The sequence below is a fragment of the Vipera berus genome (genome assembly GCF_964194415.1).
Source record: "Vipera berus genome assembly, chromosome: 6".
Classification (NCBI taxonomy): Eukaryota; Metazoa; Chordata; class Lepidosauria; order Squamata; family Viperidae; genus Vipera; species Vipera berus.
Genome location: NC_138208.1, coordinates 87,765,851 through 87,781,104, shown reverse-complemented (window position 1 = coordinate 87,781,104; position 15,254 = coordinate 87,765,851). Strand labels below are relative to the sequence as shown.

General features: G+C 44.0%; 2 protein-coding genes and 1 long non-coding RNA gene across 4 annotated transcripts in view; 2 read left to right on the top strand and 1 right to left on the bottom strand.

Moving 5' to 3' along the window:
- The window catches only part of LOC308670306 (podocalyxin-like), a 48,922-nt gene extending 44,619 nt beyond the window's left edge, over positions 1-4,303 (top strand). Inside the window, exons 7-8 of one of the 2 annotated variants that reach the window (XM_081331762.1) lie at positions 2,616-2,783; positions 4,075-4,303. In XM_081331762.1, coding sequence (XP_081187888.1) covers positions 2,616-2,783; positions 4,075-4,266 — 360 coding nt within the window. In that variant the 3' untranslated portion in view covers positions 4,267-4,303. Of the gene's footprint in view, positions 1-2,615; positions 2,784-4,071 lie in introns of both variants that reach the window. The other variant, XM_081331761.1, reaches the window with a different exon arrangement.
- LOC308670313 overlaps positions 1-15,254 on the bottom strand; it is a 605,733-nt gene that overhangs the window by 311,093 nt on the left and 279,386 nt on the right. The window lies entirely within an intron of this gene.
- Positions 13,680-15,254, top strand: part of PODXL (podocalyxin like) — a gene marked incomplete at its 5' end in the record, with an annotated part of 9,832 nt that continues 8,257 nt past the window's right edge. The window contains one exon of the mRNA XM_081331908.1: positions 13,680-13,730. Coding sequence (XP_081188034.1) covers positions 13,680-13,730 — 51 coding nt within the window. The remainder of the gene's footprint in view (positions 13,731-15,254) is intronic.

The following is a 15,254-nucleotide window of genomic DNA, read 5'->3' as shown; positions in this document are numbered from 1 at the left end:
GGCTGAGGAATTCTGGGAGTTGAAGTCCACAAGTCATCAAAGGGCCAAGTTTGAAGACCCCCTGATCAAGAGGGTTATAAGTGATTCACACAAATTTAAGCCATGTCTGGAACACAGGAGAACTGCCTTTTTCACAACCTCAATGACAGCCAGAGACATTTCAATGCCTGGTTAGAAGAGAGCTTCTCACAATTAAATCAAGATGTGTGTCGACATTTTGACCTCACCGTGACTTGTTATGGACACTGCTGCTGAGGAAAGATTTGAGTCATTCTCTTAATAAGCAATAATTATCTTCCAAATCTTGGTGTTTTTTCCCACCATTTGTAAGTCAGGAGGGAATTCTGTTTCATAAATATGGGGAAATGTATTCTTCTTTCCTAGTTATTCCACCTGAGGCAGGGGTGTCCAACCTTGGCAACTTCAAGGCCTGTGGGACTTCACCTCCCAGAATCCCCCAGACAGCCATGCTTGCTAGTGAATTCTGGGAATTGAAGTCCGCAAGTCTGAAAGTCACCAAGGTTCGACACCCCTGATCTCATGTCATATCAGTCTTCTCAAAGTTGGAGTTCTCCAGAAGCACTGGACTACAACTCTCATCATTTTCCCCTTGGTCCTTACAAGACAGGGGTCTTCCAACTTGGCCCTTTTATGACTTGTGGACTTCAACTCCCAGAATTCCTCAGCCACGTGTGACTGGCTGAGGAATTCTGGGAGTTGAAGTCCACAAGTCATAAAAGGGCCAAGTTGGAAGACCCCTTGACTTGTGGACTTCAACTTCCAAAATTCCTCAGCCAGCATCTCTGGCTGAGGAATTCTGGGAGTTGAAGTCCACAAGTCATAAAAGAGCCAAGTTGGAAGACCCCTGGTCTGAGACATGGGAACTGGGGTCCTGTCCTTTGGTGAGTTCCACGTGTTTTTTTTTTATTGAAAAGTTTTACAATACATTTTTCAAAAAACAAAACCCCTCCCAACCCCCTCCCCCCTCCCCAAACCTCCCCAACTCTTCCCTCCCCTCCCCCCTCCCCGACTTCCCAGAGCTAAATACAGGGTATAAAAATACAAACAAACAAACATAATCTACAATATGCAAACGACAATAAAATATTAAATTCTATCGCGCTTTAACTCTTAATAAAATAACTACAAGCAATTTATATATCACATAAATCCAATACTTATTCAAATGCTAGGTGAAATTTTTTAGTCCCATATTTATTCTGGATGTAATCAATCCATCTTCGCCACTCCACAATATATCTCTGTTGCGACTGGTCTTTAAAATATGCTGAAATCTTTGCCATTTCCACCAAGTTGGAAACTTTTAAAGTCCATTCTTCTATAGTCGGCAGTTCTTCCTTCTTCCAATATTGCGCAACTAAAAGTCTCGCTGCCAGTGAGTTCCACGTTTGAGAAGCTTATCACCAGGTACTATCTGGGTGAACCCAGACAGCTGTTTAGTGACATACCAGGCGTCCATTCCACGTTCTCACGAGTCACCAAAGGAGACGCCAGTGAGTGACTTTTTGGAGGCCCACCACAACTGCTACTAGACCCACGGCAACTCTTCCCCTTGGAAGGAAACTTTCACCCCCGTGCTGAATTAGCACGTGGTGGCAATACGTATGACAAAGCAGAAAGCATCCTGAAGAGCATCCCGGTCTCATTTATTTCTCCCTGCCCTTCATTCTAACCAAAGTTTGAGGCTCACCACATCATCCACGGCGAGGCTGAGCTTCTTCTGCAAGCTGCCCTTTCAGGTTGGCTTGACGTGGCCAACCTCAAACTTGGATTCGGTGCAATGTCAAACATCTGAAAAAACGTTCTATAGAGGTGGTACGTTGTGTGGACCAGCGTGCCTAATTGCAGGCAGCCCTCGGCTTCGTTTAATGACGTTCATAATTACAGTGGTGTTTATGATCATTTCGGTCTCTCCCTGTGTCCCGTGATCAGAATCCAGGTGCTTGACAACCACATGCATTTATGATTTTGCAAGTCCTGCCTGCAGTTACGGTGATAAGTCAAGGTTTCTATCTATAAATAGAGAGAGCCTTGGTGGAGCAGTGGGCTAATGCCTCCTTAAGTAACACCAGCTGCCTGCAATTAGTGCAGGTTCGAGTCCCACCAGGCTCAAGGTTGACTCAGCCTTCCATCCTTCCAAGGTAGGTAAAATGAGGACCCAGATTGTTGGGGGCAATAAGCTGACTTTGTAATAATGCCGCTTGGGGTGTGTGTGAAAGCCCTAACAAGCAGGCATATACATAGAATGAAGGCTACTGCTAAGCTTGTAAGCCGCCCTGAGTCTTCGGAGAAGGGCGGGATATAAATGGAATTAAAATTTAAAAAATAAATAAATAAATAAATGAGGGCTCCTTCCTTGGTGCTCTCTGAGCTTGGTTATTTTCTTGCAGAAGTTTCATTGCCCAAACTAACATCGTCCACGCTCAACAACCCAGCTCGGAAATCACCCAGGACCCCTCATTTCAACCCTGAGCTACAGATATTCTCCTTTATCGGTACTAGCTGCAAAGCCCTCCTTGAAATTCGTAGAGTATTCAAAAGAGAGGTCTCTGTTTGCCTGAAGTCAGCCATTCAGCTGATATCTTTTTTCACAGCTTGGCGTTAACAACATCACCTATGGGGGCCAAGTCCTGGATGCCGAGTTCAAGGATCATCTGAGCCTTCCTCTCATAATCACCATCATCTGCATGGCGGCCTCTCTGCTCCTTGTGGCTGCCATCTACGGCTGCTGTCACCAACGTATTTCTCAGAGAAAGGACCAGGTAAGTGGGTATGTCCAGTCTAATGAAGAGAAGGACGAGGGGGGGGGACATGATAGCAGTCTTCCAGTATCTCAGGAGCTGCCCCAAAGAAGAGGCAGTCAAGCTGTTCTCCAAAGCGCTTGAAGGCAGGACAAGAAGCAACGGATGGAAACTAGTCAAGGAGAGAAGCAACCTAGAACTAAGGAGAAACTTCCTGACTGTTAGAACAATTAACCAGTGGAACAACCTGCCTCCAGAAGTGGTGAATGCTCCAACACTGGAAGTTTTTAAGAAGAGACTGGACAGCCATTTGTCTGAAATGGTACAGGGTTTCCTGCCTGAGCAGGGGGTTGGACTAGAAGACCTCTAAGGTCCCTTCCAACTTATTATTATTATTATTAAAGAGTCTTGGTGGAGCAGTGGGCTAATGCAATTAAGCTGACTTTGTAATAATGCCGCTTGGGTGGGTGTGTGTGAAAGCCCTAATAAGCAGGCATATACATAGAATGAAGGCTACTGCTAAGCTTGTAAGCCGCCCTGAGTCTTCGGAGAAGGGCGGGATATAAATGGAATTAAAATAAAAAAATGAAATAAAATATTATTATTATTATTATTATTATTATTATTATTATTATTATTATTATTATTATTATTATTATTATTATTATTATTATTATTATTATTATTATTATTGACAGTTTAAGCCATCTCTGCTAACTCCCATCAACTTTTGCAACCGGCAACTGGCTCGTATTTTATGACGGTCGCAGTGTCCCAGGTTTGCAGACGAGCAAAGTCCAGGGGGAAGCCAGATTCCCTGAACAACCGTGCGATTAACTTAACCACCGCAGTGATTCACTTAACAACTGTGGCGAGGAGGGTTGTAACATGGGGCAAAAACTCAGTTCGCTTAGTTGCTTAAGCCACAGAAATTTTGGGTTCACTGAGGTCGTAAGTTGGGGACCACCTGTATAGCGCATGGGTTGGAGACCCAGCAAAGCATGGGAGCTACCGTATTTCCCTGAATATTAGACCCAGCCGGAAAATAAGCCCTAGCATGATTTTTCAGCACGCTCGTAATATAAGCCCCACCCCAAAAATAAGCCCCAGTTGAGATCGTCAGCCATTTGGTACCGTATTTCCCCAAATATAAACCCCAACTGGAATATAAGCCCTAATGCGTCTTTTTGGAGCCAAAGTTAATATAAGACCCGGTCTTATTTTGGGGGAAAATACGGGTATTTTAGGCAATCCCATCATGATGACTCCCTCCCATCTCCCTGACGTGTCCACCTTTCCTTCTATCCAGCAGCGCCTGACGGAGGAACTGCACACCATCGAGAACGGCTACCACGATAACCCCACTTTGGAAGTGATGGAGACACTATCCGACATGCAGGAAAAGAAGGTGAACTTGAACGGGGAGCTGGGAGACAGCTGGATTGTGCCCATGGACAGCCTCACCAAGGACGATCTGGACGAGGAAGAAGACACCCATTTATAAGCGGTGGGGGTGTGCTGCTGTTGTTGTGGGGTTTTTTTAAGAAAAGGAAAGGAAAAAAAGGAGGGGAGGAGGAGATGGGAGCGTAGAAAGAAAGAAAGAAAGAAAAAAAGCTGGAACTTTGTGCTAAGCAGCTCTCTTGCGCCCCCCCCCCCCAACCTCGCCTCAAATGTCCGTAAAGATGAACAACTCAAGTCTTCAGCCACAAGTGCCGATGCGGGAAAGATGGGCCTCTTCGCAAATCTGGAAAGACAATCTCCGCTTTGGGCCGTAGCGTGACCCGCCACCGTGCGGAACGAGCTGTGTGTGCTTGGCCTTCAAACGTGGGCTGCATAAAGTGAAGTTTTGGACAAGGGACCCAGGGATGTGTGTGTGCGCGTGCGTGTGTGTGTGTGTGTGTGTGTGTGTGTGAAAGTTGCAGCTCTCCGCAGGGGAGAGCAAAGCACTTCGCACTGGGGCGTCAGGAAAGCGAGAAGCACAGCAAGTTTTTGGAGACCAGCTTTTACACCCACAATTAAATGTGGTTTTTGGAGATTCTCTGTCATCCAGGTCACGGTTGTCCCGAAAGTCCTTTTTTTTTTTTTTTTGAAAAGGTGAATGGACTTTGTTTCTTTCTTGGAAGACGTTTCGCTTCTCATCCCAAGAAGCTTCTTCAGTTCTGACTGAATGGTGGACTGAATGGCAGTCATCTGGTCGTTAGTACTCTTTCTGAGAGTCATTGAAGCCGCTTGGAGGCTTAACTGTGGCCTGAGGGTCCCCTGAGTGGTGCAAAGGGGTGTGGAGCCTTCTTGGAACTGCTGACAGGACTGTGTTGTTAACAGGAGCTCTGTGTGTGTGTGTGTGTGTGTGTCGTATCCCTCCCCATCTGTCGAGAGAGGGCTGCTCAGTCTTAATGTAGATGGCCTCTTTGACATCCATTTGTCAAAGATAGACCTCCAAGTGGCCTCAACAACTGACTGCAGATGACTGCAAGGAACAGAAATCCTTCCATTCCCCCACCATTCAGTCAGAACTGAAGAAGCTTCTTGGATGAGAAGCGAAACGTCTTCAAGGAAAAACAACGTCCGGTTGCCTTTTTGAAAAAAAGCACCTTTGGGGCATCCACAATCCAATAAAAGGAGAAGCAGAATGTATGGGAGGGGGAGGGGGGATATTCATCGATGTGCAAGGCTGGGGTGGAGAAACTGGTTGGGTTTAATTTGCCGTAAAAAAGGCCAGCGATGCTATGTCCAGCCAGACTGAAACCGTCATCTTGAAGAAGGAAGGGGTTAGCAGTGCCTTGAAAATGGATGTACAATTGATCCTGCTTGCAATTCTCTCCAGCTGTGGGGACTGCAAATTCTACAGGTCTCCAGTGTGTGTGTGTGTGTGTGTTTTGGGCAGTTACAACCATTCATCCTTCCTTTCCTTGCCTTATCCGCAGACACCTACATACATTCCATTTAAGGGGACTGATGAAGGAATGAATGAGCAGTTGGTCAAGGTTATCCCCACATCCTTTTCCATATAGGTCCATGATGGCTTTGTAGAACCATGAAGCTAGGAAGGGATCTTCGGAGAGCATCTAATGCAGAGTTTCCCAATCCTGGCAACTTTAAAACGTGCGGACTTCAACTCCCAGAATTCCCCAGCCAGCTGCTTCCAACCAAAACACAAAGATTCTCGCAGTCTTCTTTAACTAGATTTATTGAAAGGGGGGAAAGAGTTCATTTGTAGAAATCTTGACCGCCGGATACATTTACAATAGCACCTCATTTCTCTTTGTTTCTGGTGGAGCTTTCTTGATCCTCTCCCTAACCATCCACGGTGCACTGGGGAGACGGCTATTCATGGTCAAGGAAGAATATGGGGAAGTTTTGTACTTCTCATATCGGGTGTTTTTCAACCTTGGAAACTTTAAAGTGGGTGGACTTCAACTTCCAGAATTCCCCAGCCAGTTGCTTCCAACCAAAAGACAAAGATTCTCGCAGTCTTCTTTAACTAGAGTTATTGAAAGGGGGGAAAGAGTTCAGTTGTAGAAATCTTGGCCGCCGGATACATTTACAATAGCACCTCATTTATCTTTGTTTCTGGTGGAGCTTTCTTGATCCTCTCCCTAACCATCCATGGTGCACTGGGGAGACGGCTATTCATGGTCAAGGAAGAATATGGGGAAGTTTTGTACTTCTCATATCGGGTGTTTTTCAACCTTGGAAACTTTAAAGTGGGTGGACTTCAACTTCCAGAATTCCCCAGCCAGTTGCTTCCAACCAAAACACAAAGATTCTCGCAGTCTTCTTTAACTAGATTTATTGAAAGGGGGGGAAAGAGTTCAGTTGTAGAAATCTTGGCCACCGGATACATTTACAATAGCACCTCATTTGGTGGAGCTTTCTTGATCCTCTCCCTAACCATCCACGGTGCACTGGGGAGACCGCTATTTATGGACCAGGAAGAATATGGGGAAGTTTTGTACTTGTCCTATCATCGTTTCTCAACCTTGGCAACTTTAAAGGATGTGGACTTCAGTTCCCAGAATTCTGCCTGGGGAATTCTGGGACCTGAAGTCCACAAACCTTAAAAGTTGCTAAGGTTGAAAAAAAACAGTCATAAAGTATTTGGCAAACTTTACGATATCTTCAAAGGCTTGGAGAAACTCGTAATATATGCCAGGGTAAGTGAGGCCAGCCAACTCGGGGTTTACACCAGATTGGCTGGTGTTCTCAAACAACATAGTGTGGTGGTGGCCTTTTGGGTTTGGGGGGGGGGGGCTTTTTTGCAAGCAAAGAGACTTCCAGAAACTGTTTGCGGAACCCACCCGAACATCTGCGTGGTCAGTGGTTGTCCTTTGAGGAATTGATTGGGAACCCGGCCAATAGCAAGCACTTTAAGAAAAAAAAAAGCTAGCAAAACGAACGCCGCAGCTGACGAGTGCCAAATTTTTGCCTTAAAAAGAGAGAGAGCCCTTTATTTGTGCCTAAGGATCTCTGATTTTTTAGGGGAGTAAAACGTTGCCAGTAATTTGCAGCTAGACCACAAGAAAGGCCGTTTCATTTCTCGCTTCCAAGCGAATGGGAAAAAAAAACAATCACTTCTGTAGATTTATTAGTGGGCTTTTATTGCTAGCGTGGAAGATTTTCGGGATCCTGGCAGGACGATCGGGAGATTTTTGCATCGCTCCGGCCGCTTTTGGACCGTTGTACAGCGTTTACCACGGAAAACATAGCGTGGCATCTTTCCGATGTGGCAAACGGGGTTTTCCGAATGACAAATTGAAGCCAAAGCAATCCTTTAACCCAGGCAATCCTCAAGTTACGACAGTTCATTTAGTGACCATAAGTTATAATGGCACTGGGGGGAAAAAAGTGACTTACAACCTGTTTTTCACACTTCTGACCTTTTCCGCATCCCCAGGATCACATGATCAAAATTCGGACGCTTGGAAAATGGCTTGTACTTCTGACGGTTACAGTGATCCCCTTTTGCGACCTTCTGACAAGCAATGCCAATGGGGAAGCCGGATTCGCTTAACGCCGGTGTTACTAACTTAACAACTGCAGCGATTCCCTTAAGAACTGTGGCAAGAAAGGTCGTGAAATGGGGCAAAAATTCAACCGCTGTCTTGCTTAGTGGCGGAAAAGTGAGGCTCAGTCGCGGCCGTAAGCCGAGGACTACCTCGGATGGGGGAAATAAATGGATGCTTGCCTTCCTGACGTGTCTTCGAGACGAGCAAGGTTGCGGTCCCACGGCCCTACTCCGGAGCCCATCAACGCAGCCCTTTTCAACTCGTCTTTGCAGGGAAGACAAGGAAGTGGGAAGACATTAGGCCTGCCAAGGAAAATAATTGGAAGGAAACTGCTGAAAGAAACGATAAAAAATGACCAAAGGCTTGTTAATCATGAAACCCGGGCAAAAAACCCGCCCGCTCGTAAGATCTTTGGGAACACAAAAGAGATAACAGGATGGGTGGACTCTCAGATGCTTCCTTAAAAGATGGATTTATGGTGCCTAAATGGTGAAAATGTGGCTTTTTTATGAAGAAGGACAAAGGGTTCTTTGGCATTCCCTGTTAGAAATAGGATTTATTCGGATGTTTATAATAATAAACTTGGAAGGGACCTTGGAGGTCATCTAGTCCAACCCCCTGCTCAGGCAGGAAACCCTATACCATTTCAGACAAATAGGTGTCCAGTCTCTTCTTAAAAACTTCCAGTGTTGGAGCATTCACAGCTTCTGGAGGCAGGTTGTTCCACTGGTTAATTGTTCTCGCTGTCAGGAAATTTCTCCTTAGTTCTAGGTTGCTTCTCTCTTTGGTTAGTTTCCATCCGTTGCTTCTTGTCCTGCCTTCAGGTGCTTTGGATAATAGCTTGACTCCCTCTTCTTTGGGGCAGCCCCTGAGATATTGGAATACTTTGTGTAAGTGGGAAGTCACAGTCCTGGAGGATGGGCAGCAGACCTTAAGCCGTTGACGATCCATCCTCAGCTCTGACCTCAAAAATCAGGGCGTGTTTTTAATAAAACACCTTTTATTCATGGCTAGAAAAACGAGGTGGAGAGAAAGGAGTTTAACATGTATTAGTAAATTCAGTGTTGGAACCCAGACTATACGTTAGTGATAAAAAAAAATATTAAGCATTTGTGATTATAAAAAAATAATAAAAATAAAATCGGAGTGTTTTTCAATCTCGGCCACTTGGAAGACTTCAACTCCCAGAATCCCCCAGCCAGCCAAGGGTGGTGAAAGGCTGAAGTAGAGATTCCTATTACTAGAACTTAAATTTGCCATTGGAGATGGAGGAAAGACAGACCTACAGTAGTTCATCCAACCGACAAGCCCAAATATTGGTTTGGCTGTGGCATTTTTGCTTCTGGTCTAAGATTAAGAACGTGATGTGCCCCCAGCAAATGGTTTATTCTGCAAAGCAGGCCTAAGCAAATAATGGCTTAATGTAGACTGAGCAGAGGCTGATGACACAAACTTTCATGGCTATGTCCATCCGCAGGTAGTCCTCAACATAACGACCAAAATCGAACCCCAGATTTTCATTGCTGAGCAAGACAGTTGTTTTGCTCCGTGTTACGACCTTTCTTGACTCATTTGTTAAGTCAGGCCCTGCAGCTGTTAAGTTAGCCGCATGCATGTTTAGGGAATCTGACTTCGCTCGTCGGAAGGTGGCAAAAAGCCATCATGTCACCCTGGGACGCTGCAACCGTCGTAAGTACATGCCTGTTGCCGAGCCTCTGAATTTTTGATCAGGTCATCCTGGGGACGCTGCCGCCGTCGTAAGTATGAAAAGCAGTCATGAGTCACCAATTTCAGTGCCCTCGTAATTTCAAACGGTCACTGAATGAAGGGTTGTAAGTCAAGGACTTACCCGTCCGTGGTCCATTGGGGACCGGTCCACACGAGTGGTCAGCAAGTGCGCAAAAGCTCCATTTGTCCATCTGTGGGTTTAAGTTGCGTACGTAAAACCAGCCCCTCCCCCCACTCCACTCACCGCCGACGGTCCACGGTGTTGGAAAGATTGGGGACCACTGCTGTAAAGCACTGCGGGGTGATAAATTGCTATTTAAACTTGTCTGGCGGTTGAGACATCCTTCACTAAAGGAGTTTAAAATTCAAACCGCATAAGCCAGAGGTCCCCCACCTTTTGGGCACCAAGGACCAGTAGCATGGAGAGAGATGTTTCCATGGACCAGAGGGGGCGTGGTTTTGTGTGCTGCCTGCATCCCGCGGATGGGGCTTTGCTTGTTTGTGCGGACCAGTTGCTGGCGTGCTGCAGGCCGGTATTGGTCCATGAACTGGGGGTTGGGGACCCCTGGCATAAGCCATTGAAGCAGAAATTAACTTGAGTTTGATGTAGGGAAAAAGGAAGGTTTACTCGGTCAATTCTCCAACTTATCTCCTTAGGCATTATTTAGAGCAGAGATTCCCAACCTTTTGGGCACTGGGGACCGGTTCCGTGGAGAGAGGTTTTTCCTGCGGCCCAGAGGATGTGTGTTTTGTGTGCTGCCTGCATCCTGCGGATAGGGCTTTGCTGGTTTGTACGGACCGGTTGCTGGCATGCCGTGGCCCGGTACTGGTCCACGGACCCGGGGTTGGGGACCCATGATTTAGAGCAAACTCCTGTACAAAGCCTTCTCAGCAATTCATTCCGTTGGCTTCAAGTGAGTTTTGGGACACCGCCAGTGTAGTTTTTTTTTTCTTTTTCTGGGATCCGTGTTACAGCAAAGGAGGTGGAGCGAGGCGACCTCAAGTAAGAAGGATTTGCTAACTAACCTCCATTCAGGCTGTATGTAGCTTTGCTTACTTTGGAGCTGAAGTATTTCAATTTTTTTTTCTCCCCTCCTCACTGACAAATCCTGTATGCAAATCAAAAGAGCAATCTACCAATTTAACCTGGGACAGATCTTTAGGGTAAAAACATTCCCAATTAGCAACTTAAGGATCAAATCATCTGCCCTCATCTGCCTGCAGGGTTGTTGGGTGTTTGTTTTTTTGGTGGGTTACTACTGTGCCTATCGTGTTTTGTAGTGCGCATAAGAAGCAAAGTTAAGGATTAGGGGCAGGTGCTAAATGAAATGAGAAGTGGTCTCGTTGGAAGAGTAAAATCAAGCTGCTTTGCTCTGACTTTCCCGTCAGAGATCCTGTTGTGGGCCACCTCCCCAAAATTCAAGATAGGTTGATTATTTATTTCTGAGCTTAAAAACAAACTTCCGGGCTCATCCTTCTCTTTCTAAAGCTTGGAAAGGACTCAAATTAAGGTTAAAACGCTTGTATAGCTCAGGGTTCTTCAAACTTGGCCCTTTTATGACTTGTGGACTTCAACTTCCACAAGTCATAACAGGGCCAAGTTTGAAGAACCCCGGTATAGTTAATCCTCGACTTGACGACAAGGACTTAACAGTACACTTCTGTGGCTACGTGAGGCATTTGTGGAAATTTGCCTCATTTTACGACCTTTTTTGCCAGTCACTAAGCGAATCACTGCAGTTGTTAGTAACATGGTCGTTAAGCGAATCTGGCTCCCCCCCCCTCATTGACTTTGCCTGTCAAAAGGTCGCAAATGGAGATCACGTGACCTCAGGACACTGCGACCATCCTAAACGCCAAGCGTACGAATTTCGATCAGGCAACCGTGGTGGGGGGGGGGTGCTGCGACGGTTGCGTGAAAAACATTCACGAGTCACTTTTTCCAGTGCTGCTGTAACTTTAAAACGTCACTAAACGAAACCGTCATACGCCGAAGACTACCTATAACGATTCCAGCTCAGAACATTTGAACCCTTCCATGCGTCTATGAATGTGCTTCCAATGCCTCTTTTCATGCTTTTATAAATGTGCAATTGGGCCATTGGATGGCGTGTTAAGCCTTAAGCGAGATTTAAATCTGTGTGTGTGTGTGTGTGTGTGTGTGTGTGTGGTGTTGCGTGTTGCAGCTTACTGGGCTTCTATTTTTGTAATCTGAATGGACTGTGGCATATCTTTTAGCCCCGTTTGATTGTAATAAAAAAATGGGGGCGCTGCACCCAACACTGTATAGTTTTTCCCGGCAAATTTTGTGCCGAAACAGGAGTCAAGTATACACTGGAATTCTTTAAAAAAAGAGAGAGAGAGAGAGATGGCTGTAAAAAGCATGGTTACATTTTCCTACAAAGTATATTTTGATGACATTGCTTATTACTGTCAAATAAAAAGAAATTCTTTTTGTGAAGGGTTGACTTCTTCGCTTGCCGATATATTAGCTACTTGTGGGGTGAGGATGTAGTTTTAGAACCAAGCCTTGCGTTTTCTTTTCTCCCAAATTTTAAAATTTGGCCCATGGCCGGACTTAACCACCCACACCACCCCCAAACTCAGTCCAGATGTAATTGTAGCATTAACATTGATTATGGGAACTATTCTAGAAGTGTTTCATAGTTTTAAAAGGAGAACAACAAAGATGGAGAGGTTTTTTTAAAAAAAAAGATGAAAAAACTTGACAAAAGAAATTGACAAAATTCTGGACAGAAATGCTGCTGAAAATTCAAAACTCTCTAATAGAATAGAATAGAATAGAATAGAATAGAATAGAATAGAATAGAATAGAATAGAATAGAATAGAATAGAATAGAATAGAATAGAATAGAATAGAATAGAATAGAATAGAATAGAATAGAAAAGAAAAGAAAAGAAAAGAAAATATAGAGTGGAATGGAATAGAATAAAAATAGAATAGAATAGAATAGAATAGAATAGAATAGAATAGAATAGAATAGAATAGAATAGAATAATGATAAGAATAGAATAGGATAGGATAGGATACAGAATAGAATAGAATAGAATAGAATAGAATAGAATAGAATAGAATAGAATAGAATAGAATAGAAAATATGGAGTGGAATGGAATGGAATGGAATAGAATAGAAAATATGGAGTGGAGTGGAATGGAATAGAATTGAATTGAATTGAATTGAATTGAATTGAATAGAAAATATGGAATGGAATGGAATGGAATAGAATAGAATAGAATAGAATAGAATAGAATAGAATAGAATAGAAAATATAGAGTGGAATGGAATAGAATAAAAATAATAGAATAGAATAGAATAGAATAGAATAGAATAGAATAGAATAGAATAGAATAGAATAGAATAGAATAGAATAGAATAGAATAGAATAGAAAATAGAGTGGAATGGAATAGAATAAAAATAGAATAGAATAGAATAGAATAGAATAGAATAGAATAATGATAAGAATAGAATAGAATAGGATAGGATACAGAATAGAATAGAATAGAATAGAATAGAATAGAATAGAATAGAATAGAATAGAATAGAATAGAATAGAAAATAGAGTGGAATGGAATAGAATAAAAATAGAATAGAATAGAATAGAATAATGATAAGAATAGAATAGGATAGGATAGGATACAGAATAGAATAGAATAGAATAGAATAGAATAGAATAGAATAGAATAGAATAGAATAGAATAGTAGAATAAATAGAAAAAATGTGGAATGGAATGGAATGCAACAGAAAAGAACAGAATAGAAGCTGGAAGGGACTTTGGAGGTCTTCTAGTCCAACCCCACTTAGGCAGGAAAACCCTATACCATTTTTGATCAGGTGAGGATGCTAAGTGAAAACAAAAGTCATTAAATCACTTTTTTCAGTGGCACTGTAACTTCGAACGGTCGCTAAATAAACAGCTGCAAGTCGAGGACTATCATGACAGATGAAAGGGCAAGAGGAGACGCGTTCAAGAAATAGCTGCTGCGAGAATCCAGGTTCGGCGTAATTTCTTTTTATTAAGAAAAAAAAATGAACAAAATACATTCTCTCTCCGTATATACATTACATACAGCAAAATTCTACATTGGGAATTGCTCTTCTGTCCCCAAAGTCACTCTTGCATACATCTTCAACCTGGCGGAACAATCGCACGTCCGAAAGATGCGGGAAGCGGAAAGCAACAGGAAAGGACATCTGAAGAGGCCCACAGCGGTCGGCACGGCAGGAAAAAGGCTTCGCACGTGTGCGCCGAGCGGGTGGCGAATCAAAAAGAGCTGGGAGGAGCTTTGTTGACAAAAGTGGAGGTGACAACCCATGGGACACAATCTGCCGGGCCTAGGGGTTATCCCACAAGCACGTTGTGTTCAATCGGGGGGGGGGGGTGTCTTCAAACTCGGGCCCTTGGATGACTTGTGGACTTGCAACTCCCAGAATTCCTCAACCAGGCACGAATTCTGGGAGTTGAAGTCCACACGTCATCAACGGGCCAAGCTTGAAGACACACACACACACACACACACACCCCGCCTTAAATGGCTATGCACACTTTGGTATGATTTACACCAGGGGTCTCCAAACTTTAAAGGCCACTTTAAAGATTTGTGGACTTGGGAGTTGAAGTCCAGAAGTCTTAAAACGGTCCAGTCTAGAGACTCCTGGTTTACACAATCTGGCTGGATTGTATTTTTAAGCTCATCCTAGCGGGGACCAAATAGCTTTTGATTCCTTTGGTACGAAAATGCCTTTGGCTCGCTCTGCCTCTAACCTTTTCCTTTTTTAAAAAATTAAAATTAAAATTAAAATTAACTTCCCATGCCTTCCTCTGTCACTCGTGATCCTTCAAATTGCTTCTCCCACCTGAGGCATCAAAAAGCACCTGATCAGAGAAAACGGCCGTAGGACCAAGAACTGAGGCTTACGTCAAACATAAACCAATCAAAACCCGCTTCTAAAATATCTCCTCTTTCACACACAGACACACACACACACACACACACACACACACACACCTTTGAAGAGCACCTCCCTTCTTTCGTTTCACTCCTGGAGAAGACCAAGTTGAATTCCAACCCTTGCCATTTTTTCCCAAAGCCACGTCCAGCTCAGCAGCTTCGGATGGATTTATATTGCTTTCTCACGTCTTTCCCCAGAGCATCTGCGGGCTTTTAATTTTGGGAAAAGAAAATTGAGAATTCAGAGGGTGGATTTCCTCGCTCTTCCCCTAGAACTTCAGGTTCCCGAGCTTCTCTAATCAAATGCAACAGCCATGAAATTTCACTTATCTTAAAAAAAAAACACATTTTCTGCTTGAGCCAATGGAACAAGTCAACACCAATCAATTCTGTGGGTCTTTCTGACGCCGGAACCGTGCCATAAAGGTGCTACAAACCCGTGCCTTTTTTTTTCAAGAGGGAACAGCTCAGTTTTCAGCATGACACCTGTCAATCTTTCGCTCTAAATGACGTAAAGTTAGGAAATGGGAGAAGAAGGGGGGGGAAGCCGGATGTAGCAATCGGAAACTGATCCAACAGGTATGGCAAGAAGTTGCAACCTCTCTATCGAACTGAACCGCTAGGCCTACATCAAAATTACAGGATTGGGTGGAAAATAAACTTGGGTTTTTTCATTCTCACGTTGCGCGACTTCAACTGTTGCAATGACCTTGCTGTGTGTGTGTGTGTGTGTGTGTGTGTGTGTGTGTGTGTGAAGTTTTATCTGTCCTCTCCCAAGAGTTTT